Here is a 10,397-nt window from a genome sequence, read left to right on the forward strand (position 1 = left end):
TAAAAAAAAATGTCATTCTATGTTTCCCTTGCTTCGAAACGCAGTTTTATGACGTAGAATGTACGCGCCTTACTGAAAGCTGCACGAGGGTTTTCGGATTACAGCTCTCGTGTATATATATTTAAATATATATATATACACATATACGAGAGACAGAAATATCCATATTATTGATGGTTTTGCGCTTGGTAAAAGTTATCCTAACCGTTTAGGTGTAAAAATGGCAACTTTCGAGTCTCTTGGGCTGTCCGAGTGGCTAGTTAACCAATGTAAACAGATGGGTATCACGCGCCCGACCCCCGTGCAGGAACATTGCATGCCAGCTATTCTGGAAGGTAGGTTCTGTGTTTTTTTTATTCTTTTCACGACACCATTTATAAAACTTTAAAACTTGTTTGTAATATGTGTGTAAAATTGCTGTCTTTATGTTGTAAAAGGTCGAGACTGTATGGGCTGTGCGAAAACTGGAAGCGGCAAAACAGCAGCATTTGTACTTCCGGTGCTGCAGAAGTTGTCTGAAGATCCCTACGGCATCTTCTGCCTGGTTTTAACGCCTACGAGGTTGATTCACCTAACATTTTACATGATTCCTTGTTATAAAAGCCACACAAAATGTCATTACGCTTGTATATAATAATATAAACGCTATACACCACACTTGTTTTGTTTATAATTTATTATTGGGGGACGGTGGTAGCTCAAGTGCTTATGGCTCTGGGTCATTGACTGGAAGATTGGGGTTCAGGCCCCAGCACCGCCAAGCTGTCACCGTTGGGCCCTTGATCAAACCCTAACACACACTCCAGGGGCACTGCATCATGCTCTGACCCCAACCCCCAAGGATGGGATATGCGAAGAAAGAATTTCACTGTGCAGTAATGAATATGTGACAAATAAAGACAGCTTCTTTCTTGACTCCTCAGGGAACTGGCTTATCAGATAGCTGAACAGTTTAAGGCTTTGGGAAAGCCTCTGGGACTGAAAGACTGTATCGTAGTTGGAGGAATGGGTAAGGCTGAAAACAAAATCTAAACACAGTTAATATATTTTGTGAGGGAAAACAGATTCGGACGTTAATAAACATCGAGAGTTGTGAATATTCATTCTAATCAGAAAATGACTCTCTCAGTTTCTCACATTCTTTCCATATAAGGGTTGGTGAAATACCTTCTGTTCTTCTGTTTCTAAAAGACATGGTGACTCAGGGTTTGGAGCTTTCCAGAAAGCCACACGTTGTTGTGGCCACACCAGGGAGATTAGCGGATCACATTCGGAGTTCGGACACGTTTGATATGAAGAGACTCCGATTCTTAGTAAGCGGTCACTCGCACACACACAATCTTATCCGGACACTCTGTAAAGTTTCTACTCAAGCAGCACTTCAATGCTGATATGAATTTGGTCTTGTCACTAGATCCTGGATGAGGCTGACCGTCTGCTGGAGCAGGGCTGCACAGACTTCACTAAGGACCTGGAAATTATTCTCAACGTTGTTCCAGCGAAACGGCAAACGCTGCTTTTTAGTGCAACGCTGACAGACACGCTGCAGGAACTGAAGAGCATTGCTATGAACAAGCCTTTCTTCTGGGAGCACAAATCTGAGTAAGGAAGCATCTTCCCCATGCACAAACACCCATATGAAACTAGTTCATTAGTCTTAGTCTTAAATATCTTGACATAGACTTGAATCCAGTCATCCATGAGGGCTAAACAGTGGCAATCTAGAGCCCTTTTAAACTCTCAAATTTGTTATCACAAGCTGAGAACTGTAACCTTTAGAAATTTGCACAGGTATTTAAAAACCCAGTAAACTATTCAAGGAGGCATTATTTAACCTCATGTAAAAATAAGAGCCGTGTTAGGCAATATTTTTAATTCACTGCTTCAGTAAATCTTAATGTAAAGTATATGGAAGAGTGGAAAAGGGGGTAAATCTGGAGTGTGATGTTTATGGCCATACAGTAGAAACCTTTGGCCATATGTCTATTTGCTGACCATAGGATTATTTTTGAGCTGATCTCTCATTCTGTTGAGTATTTCTCTGCTTTATGGCTACCTCAGTATGTCACATAAGTGAATAGGTTTTTGGAATTGAAATTTGAGACCGAAAAGTGATCTTTTATGTTGTTTCGGCTGCTCTCTGTTCGGGGTCACCACAGCGGATCATCTGGTCCGCATGTTTTGTTCTGGCACAGGTTTTACACCGAATGCTCTTCTTGATGCAACCGTCCCATTTAATCCGGGCTTGGGACCGGCACTGAGAGTCAACTCTTTAGTGGCTGGGTTAGCTCCCTGCCCGGGAATCGAACCCGGGGCACGGCAGTAAGAGCGTGGAATCCTGCTGCTGGACCACCATGAGGCTGAAAAGCGATCTTTTATAACAGAGTAATTTCCTCTCTCCTCTCTCCAGAGTGCGAACAGTGGAAGAGCTCGATCAGAGATACATCCTTACACCCGAGAAAGTCAAAGACGCGTACCTGGTGAATCTCATCCAAAAATTCCAAGATGAACACGAAGACTGGTCGATCATGATCTTCACCAACACGTGCAAGTAAGACTACAAGTAGTGTTCATGCAGGTTCAGAATGTAGCTTCTTGTCAATCATATTATAGACCCTGCCCCTAACTCCCTGTCACATTCTTGTACATCATTATGAGTAGAAGTTGCATGTTTGTAGATAGCTATAACTCTGCTTCTGAGCAGTTGGATGACATGACCGTAATCCTGATGAATTATTTCACTTAGTAAGGTAAGCGTTATAAGATTTGTGGGTGGAGCCTTGTGTACATCCACTCCTGGAACAGTTAGTGACCTTTTTTCCACATATCTTGTGTAATTCACCTTTAACAGACTGATGTATTGGTGTGGGTGTGTGTGTGTGTTATTGCTTAGGAATTGCCAAATACTCACAATGATGCTTCGTGAGTTTAAATTTCCTGCCATCGCCTTACACTCCATGATGAAGCAGGTACGTAAGCAGCGTCCAGTTGAACTGTATATGAAACATTCAGAATGTCTGGACTCTTCTCCTCATGTATGATGATCTTCATTGCTTTGGTGTAATATAGAGACAACGGTTCGCAAACCTCGCCAAGTTCAAGTCCAACGTCTTCAAGATCCTCATCGCCACAGATGTAGCTGCCAGGTGGGATCACTGCTGCCGATAAGAGTGTTTCTCTTTACTATCAGCGTCCACATTATCAGGAACAAGTGCATGTTAATCTAATTGTCCGATTGCGTGGCAGCAGCACAGAGAATTAAATCATGCAGATACAGGACAAGAGCTTCAGGTAAAGTTCACGTCAGTGTGATCTCTGACTTTGATCATGGCATGGTTGTTGGTATCAGACTGGCTGGTTTAAATATATCAAAAACTGCCGATCTCCTGAGCTTTTCACACTAGAGTGTGGTGAGAAAAACAAAAAACATCCTGTGTATGGAGGATTTGCATGCCTTGTTGATGAGAGAGATCAAACCAGAATACACAAATGTTGTGGTGGATGAACTACAACAGCAGAAAACCACATCATGTTCCACTTCGCTCAGCCCAGAGCAAAAATCTGAGGCCATCACAACCTAAGCAAATCAACAGTTTATGAAATACTCAAACCAAACCCATGTGGTACTACACTTTTTCTTCATTTTGATGTGTGATGTGAACATTATCTGAAGCTCTTGACCTGTATTAATACCATTTGATGCACTGTGCTGCTGCTGCCATGTGATTTACTGATTAGATATCGGCATTCATGTGTTCTAATAAAGTGAACAGTGACTGTATATACTCCTGGTGTTTTTTCCTGTTATATATGTTTTTTTTTTCCCTTTAAAGGGGTTTGGATATACCTACAGTGCAGGTTGTCATCAATCATAATACCCCAGGGTTGCCAAAAATCTACATTCACAGAGTCGGCAGGACCGCACGTGCAGGTATCTTCTTTTCTCCATCCAGACTTCATGGCTTTACTTCACCTCTTTGCATTCACACCTGGTTAACTTCCTGCTTTTTGTTATTTCAGGCAGGAATGGTGTTTCTATCACACTGGTCACACAGTACGACATTCATTTGGTCAGCGCCATCGAGGAGCAGATCCGTAAGTTTCGCCGTCGCTTATGTTCAATGCTCTGTGTCTCTGGAATAGTTGTATTATGAAGTACTAGCAATTTTAAAAGTAAGCGAAGATGTTGTGGTTGTTCAGAGGCCAAGCTGAAGGAGTATCCAGTTCAAGAGAAAGAGGTGCTGAAGATTCTTACCCAAGTCAACGTCACGAGACGACAGTGCGAGATTGTAAGACTGACGATTGATTTTAATGATTTGATTTGCGAGAACGAGTTCATTCAGAGCTACAAAAAGTAAAGTATTCTCTTTATTTATTTCTTTCTTTATTTTTTGTAGAAGCTGGAAGCAACAGATTTTGATGAGAAAAAGGAAATCAACAAAAAGAAGCAAATGATTCTCGAAGGGAAGGTGTGTATCCGTTTTAAACGAATTAACAGTTCTCATTTTAAATCTTCGATGGTGTAGAAATGACGTTACGACTGTTTTGTGATGAAGGAATACTTGCTTTATTTTTGGCTGTTTGTGCATAATAATGTTGTTTTTAAATCACAGGACCCTGATTTGGAAGAGAAGAGGAAGAATGAGCTTGCCAAAATAAAACGAGAAAAAAAGAAATTCAAAGGAAGAATTCAGGAAGCCATACAGAAGAAGAAGAAAGGAAAGATGCTAATGAAAAGAACAAATCGGAAAAAAGTTCCAAGCCAGACTGCTCCAGGATCTTCATAATTATTACTGTTTTTTGCATTATAAATGACTACCTGTTTTTTGTGTATATAATAATAAACGAATAGATTTTATTTCATTCCCTGGCTAATAAGATTGTTTCAAATAAACAAGCCAACTCGTTTCTGTGATTTTTTTTATGTGAAGAACTTTTATTACACACGACTTTTAATTTGCCGACTTCCGGGTTATATGGTAGGAAACCGGAAGTAAGATAGCGGCGCAGAACAGTATGTGGTTTGAACCGCGTTATATTCTATAGATAATTTGGCAAGTAGCCGATATTAGCAGCTAGAACTAATAAATATTCATTTATATTCAAACGGACTAGGGGGTTTTCCTCTCAGTGAGCCAAAATGGTAAGTAAATGTCTTACTTTTTATTCCGATTTTCAGGGAAATTCACAATAACCAGCGGAGATGCTAACATGCCATTAGCTAGCTGGCTACGTTGTTTCCATGGGTTACAGGGGCGAGAATATAACAGGTTAATCACATGATTAGGTAAAAATCTTAACTACAAGTCTATTAAAGTGGTTGATAGGTGCGCTTTGTGCACTAGCTTGCTGGTTAGAGCAACATTTGCAGGGAGCTAATAGTTAACAAGCTAACGTTAGCACCCTGTATGAACCAGTGGCTTTGGGATTAACTGTGAATTCACTCGCGTGTGAGTTTAGTTTTCATAGCTCATTAGATGTTGTAATATTTTATTCTTTAGATTCTTGGGTAAGACTATAGAGCTGCGCCACTCGATTCGTACCGGAGACATGATATGTATTGCGCATGCGCAGTAGTTACACTTTTAATACAGCGTTATAATGTGTAGTTGGCAGTAATTTTGCGCATGCGCAGTAGTGACAATTACAATATTGTAATTTGTTGGCAGTAATTTTGCGCAGTAGTGACAGTTATAATATAATGATGTTGGCAGTAATTTCGCGCATGCGCAGTAGTGACAATTCTAATATAAAGTTATTTGTTGTTGGCAGTAATTCCGCGCATGCGCAGTAGTGACAGTTATAATAATATAATGTGTTGTTGGCAGTAATTTCGCCAAGTACAACTCCAGCTAACCACGATCTGAGTTCGAACTGGTCTTGATTAGAGATGTGTGCTGGACTCCCAGTCATGTAGTTATTAGTAGTATTTATAAATGGTGACGACATTTTCCAACAGGTTCTGTTTTCAAACTCATTTAAACCACCACAGCACTGACCAGGCGGTTAGGATCCTGAGGATGCTGTAAATACATTGTGCAGCACCAGATGTTCATATTCATAAACATGAAACTAAAACTAAAAACAACAAACTAAAAACTCACAGAACAGTGCACCTGCTGTTTGTATCTGTTCATTCATTACAGACAATGTGCTTTGTATTTGGTTACACCTTCATACAGAGGCAGATGTGCTAAAAAAAAAAAAAAAAGCCAAGAACATTTTCAGGCTCAACAGAGAGTTCTGAGCTACTGAACAGAAGGTCAGGGGTTCAAGCCGCCAGTGTTGGGCCCCTGAGCAAGGCCCTTAATAACTCTTATTAAGGCCCTCTGTACTCCATGGGTGATGTATCATACCTGTGTCCCTGTTGTCTGACCTCAACTTCCTAACAAGCTGGCATATATGAAGAGAAGAGTTTCAAGTTTCGATTCCTCTTTCACTTTTTATTCTGATTCCCCTTTAAGTAAAACATATAAAACTGGTCATCTGTCTCTGAACAGCACACCAGGATCAACACAACATAGACATCACTGATTATAGATGGATCAAAAAGGAACGTTGTGCTGAAACTGTTGTTCTTTTTTTTCCTTACAGCTTCCGCTGTCTTTACTGAAAACAGCCCAGAACCACCCTATGGTAAGAACAGAGAGGATCATCATGTGTCCAGTGGTTATCATCATTTCTGGGCAGAGCCTGTGCTGGAGGACAGATAATATTTTCATGTGGCTTGCATATACACACTGATCAGACATAAGTGAAGTGAATAAAACTGATGATCTCCTCATCATGGCACCTGTCAGTGGGTGGGATATATTAGGCAGCAAGTAAACATTTTGTCCTCAAAGTTGATGTGTTAGAAGCAGGAAAAATGGACAAGAGTAAGGATTTGACATTTGCGAGTTTGACAAGGGCCAAATTGTAGAGCAGAGCATCTCCAAAACTACAGCTCTTGTGGGGTGTTCCCGGTCTGCAGCCGTCAGTATCTATCAAAATTATCCTGTAAGTATCCACAGAGGCTCCACCTCGCAACTTACAGGACTTAAAGGATCTGCTGCTAACATCTTGGTACTAGATACCACAGCACATCCTCAAGGATCTAGTGGAGTCCATGCCTTGATGGGTCAGGGATGTTTTGGCAGCAAAAGGGGGACCAACACAATATTAGGCAGGTGGTCATAATGTTATGCCTGATCAGTGTATATTCCCTTTTTTCCCTCTCAGGTTTATTGTATGTTGTAGGTGTACTGTTACTGACTCTAGCCCATCTGGATGCTGCTGTAAATTTTGTCAGTGTCCGTTTATATCCACAGCACCAATGTTAATGATTATTTTGCTTGGTGAACTTTTCCAAAACCCGGTAATAAGAATATCTCAATGCTGAGAATCATTCAGTCACATCTGGTAAACAGCTGTGCTGCCGTCAGTGATCAGACAGAATAGAGCAAATTATGCCTAATGACTCGTAGACTGTGCTGTAATTGCTAAAGGGTAAGCTTGTAGGATTTGTTCAGTGTAGCAGAGTTAATAATACAATATGAGACTAATGTCTGTCACCTTTTCCAGCTGGTGGAGTTGAAAAATGGGGAGACGTACAACGGTCATCTGGTCAGCTGTGACAACTGGATGAACATCAATTTAAGAGAAGTCATCTGTACCTCCCGGGTAAATAATCAGCACCTACTTTGTGGTCATACAGTAACACAGGAAAGAGATGTGCCTGATTTGATTTGGTGTGTGTGTGTGTGTGCGCAGGATGGAGATAAGTTCTGGAGGATGCCTGAATGCTACATCCGAGGAAGCACCATCAAGTACCTGAGGATCCCGGACGAAATCATCGACATGGTGAAAGAGGAAGTCGTTTCCAAGGGCCGTGGCCGTGGCGGCATGCAGCAGAATAAACAGCAGGGAAAGGGCAGGGGAGGCGGAGCTGGACGAGGTAAGATGTGTTGCCACAATGACGTTATATGCGCTTATACCACAGAATCGTTCGATGATGAATTGTCTATAAGAACGGCTCTGACTGTCGTGCTGAATCACAGGTTTATATCAATGCACCCTTTCTTATACGCTAGTGTTTCAGCTCCAGACGCTCCACATAATCCAAAAAGCTGCTTAAAGAAGAAAAACCTATAATAGTTGATAGATTTCTGTTAGGAAATGTTACATTTTTTGTTTTGAGTTGCTTTGCATTATTTTTTGCTTATAATCTTAAAGCGAGAGAAAAAAAAAAGAGTATTGAGGAAACAAGTGTTTATAGTTAGCAGATAGCAGGAAGTCATTTGTCTCACGGTTAAAATGGTTAGCGTGATCATTAGTAAAGGAATTGTAATCTCTCCATTTTCTGTGGTGTAAGCAGAATAGAACACGTCAGGATGTGCTGTTTATTTGTGAATGTTGATTTTTTTTTTCCACTATCAGCTGTTTTCATTCATTACACGTTTGTGTTCACGTTCATCAAAGTAAAAAAAATGTGGCTTTTCTCAGGTGTGTTTGGTGGCCGGGGAAGAGGCATGCAAGGAGCTGGCCGCGGACAGCCACAAGACAAAAAGCCAGGAAAACCACAGGGTGTCAAAAACCAGCACTGAACACCAACGCAGTACCTCATTTTTCCTCTCTTTTAGCGTTTTCTGTTTCTCACCAGATGAATAACACAACACTTTAAGAAACCTTATTCCCCATCCACTGAGTCAAAATAATTACATACATCATTTTCGTCACCATTTTCATGCAGATTGCTTTAAACAAATACGATCCTTTATGATTAGAATTCTGTTTAAAAACCCCACCTAGTCCCTATGATGTAAAAAAAAACAAAAGATTATTTTGATCTCTATTCTCAATTTCATAAGCGATCAAGCTGCAGATAAAAATAAGTTCTGATCGTTTAAATATTGGATGCCGAGAAATCACAAGTTTGGGTTAGACAGTGAATCTAGAAAATGGCGTCCATTTTGCCTCAATGGTTTGTTTTCCTTTAGGTTTTGGGTTCAGGTTTTTCCTGCCTGGTTTGTCTTTTCTTTTCTTTTTTTTGCTGTAAATTATTTGCAGTAGACTTAATAAATATTGTTTTGTTAACCTGTTGTTATTGCTTTGTTTTAATACTGAAAAGAAGCGAATAAAAGTAAGCAAATAAAATAAATTTGAAACAGCTTGGTTCCTCCATAAATGCTAGGACTAGGACAGCATAAAATGAATTATAATACATCTTGACATTTTGGTGTAATAGTGGATAGACTGTGAGGTGACATTGCCCTTTTTAAAAAGCATAGAATATTAACGAAAAATGTCATTTATGAAAATTAATGAACATTTTAAGTCATTGTCTTTGATGATATGTGAAAAATATGAGCAAAAAAAACAACAAACAAGTAAACAAATTGCTTTCGTTTGGGTTTAAAAGCTTGAAACGGTGGTGTAGTGCCGCCTTCAGGTTAGTATAAGTATTGCAGCATATGAAGTATGAGGTACCGTTTGTTATTGTTTTTAAAACCGGTAATAATTTGACTATAAGACGCCAAAGAATGTATAATCATTAGTAAATATTACTATAAAAAATATAAATGCCATAGATGTGGCTAGTTTACTTTATCAGACTTGTGGGCGATTTAAAATATTTAATATAATTTAAAACAAGGTCTCAGCTAACACCTAAACAGTGTTTTTTTGCTTTCAAATAAATAAAATGGTTGAAAGAGGAAAAAATATCACTATCAATTAAATTAAAGTAAAAAAAAAAAAATCAGAGTATCTTCTTCATGTGAGAGCCAGATGACGCAACTTCCGGTTGAAAATCTGGGCCTATTCGGAATATCCATTGAAGTGAATGTGTGTTGAGTGAAGGTTATGGGAATAAAATGTGCTTTTTTAAATGAATGGTTTCAAGCATGAGATGTAAACATATTTCCACGTTAACGCAGAAATAACCCCAGTTTGAAAGCATTTTAGTGATTAAATTTCAAGTTGTTGCGTCATCACCTTTAATTCACATACACGTCTATAAAGTGGCGCCCAATTAAGGAATTACCCTAAATGGCTTCGTGTGAGGCTGTGAGTGAGGAAGAGGAAGGACAGGAATGGAGGCAGGGGGTCAAGCAAACAGCTCCTGATTAAACACAGCACAAAAGTTCACTATATTTAAAACTGTCTCAGTTCACTGCGTGTAGGAAAGTAAACGCGGGCAGTGAGAGGTCAGAAACTGAATCCTGCAGGTGAACATTTTCTTCAGTCCATTACACATTGTTATTCTTTCCTCATTCCACCTCACAGCCAAGACCCATTATCCTACTTTGTAAACCATGTGACCTTGCGGACACAGCTGTTGCTATGGTAATGGCTGATCCAGACGGCATTCTGACGTCATTACTGCCCCAAAGGAAATGGGACTATTTTTAAATCCT

General features: G+C 39.8%; 2 protein-coding genes across 2 annotated transcripts; both read left to right on the forward strand.

Annotated features, from left to right (window-relative positions):
• The first annotated feature begins 63 nt into the window (after positions 1 to 63).
• On the forward strand, positions 64 to 4,907 carry ddx49 (DEAD (Asp-Glu-Ala-Asp) box polypeptide 49). Its single transcript, XM_058401621.1, has 13 exons — positions 64 to 335; positions 438 to 561; positions 924 to 1,009; positions 1,192 to 1,313; positions 1,415 to 1,602; positions 2,411 to 2,551; positions 2,894 to 2,969; positions 3,070 to 3,146; positions 3,834 to 3,931; positions 4,021 to 4,095; positions 4,201 to 4,289; positions 4,398 to 4,469; positions 4,614 to 4,907. Exons 1-13 carry the CDS (start codon positions 221 to 223, stop codon positions 4,785 to 4,787), a joined length of 1,437 nt encoding a protein of 478 aa, XP_058257604.1. The 5' UTR covers positions 64 to 220; the 3' UTR covers positions 4,788 to 4,907.
• An 83-nt stretch (positions 4,908 to 4,990) lies between these two features.
• lsm4 (LSM4 homolog, U6 small nuclear RNA and mRNA degradation associated) lies at positions 4,991 to 9,075 on the forward strand. Its single transcript, XM_058401622.1, has 5 exons — positions 4,991 to 5,143; positions 6,595 to 6,636; positions 7,564 to 7,662; positions 7,753 to 7,936; positions 8,485 to 9,075. Exons 1-5 carry the CDS (start codon positions 5,141 to 5,143, stop codon positions 8,583 to 8,585), a joined length of 429 nt encoding a protein of 142 aa, XP_058257605.1. The 5' UTR covers positions 4,991 to 5,140; the 3' UTR covers positions 8,586 to 9,075.
• The last annotated feature ends 1,322 nt before the right edge of the window (positions 9,076 to 10,397 follow it).

This window comes from Hemibagrus wyckioides, linkage group LG10 (assembly GCF_019097595.1).
Source record: "Hemibagrus wyckioides isolate EC202008001 linkage group LG10, SWU_Hwy_1.0, whole genome shotgun sequence".
Taxonomy (NCBI): Eukaryota; Metazoa; Chordata; class Actinopteri; order Siluriformes; family Bagridae; genus Hemibagrus; species Hemibagrus wyckioides.

Excerpts from the sequence above, each read along its gene's own strand:
- ddx49 (XM_058401621.1), top strand. The coding sequence starts at position 221 with ATGGCAACTTTCGAGTCTCTTGGGCTGTCCGAGTGGCTAGTTAACCAA. Across the intron at positions 1,314-1,414 it reads TGAAGAGACTCCGATTCTTA|ATCCTGGATGAGGCTGACCG; the intron begins GTAAGCGGTCAC and ends TCTTGTCACTAG. Across the intron at positions 2,970-3,069 it reads TACACTCCATGATGAAGCAG|AGACAACGGTTCGCAAACCT; the intron begins GTACGTAAGCAG and ends GGTGTAATATAG.
- lsm4 (XM_058401622.1), top strand. Across the intron at positions 6,637-7,563 it reads CAGCCCAGAACCACCCTATG|CTGGTGGAGTTGAAAAATGG; the intron begins GTAAGAACAGAG and ends CACCTTTTCCAG. Across the intron at positions 7,663-7,752 it reads AAGTCATCTGTACCTCCCGG|GATGGAGATAAGTTCTGGAG; the intron begins GTAAATAATCAG and ends GTGTGTGCGCAG.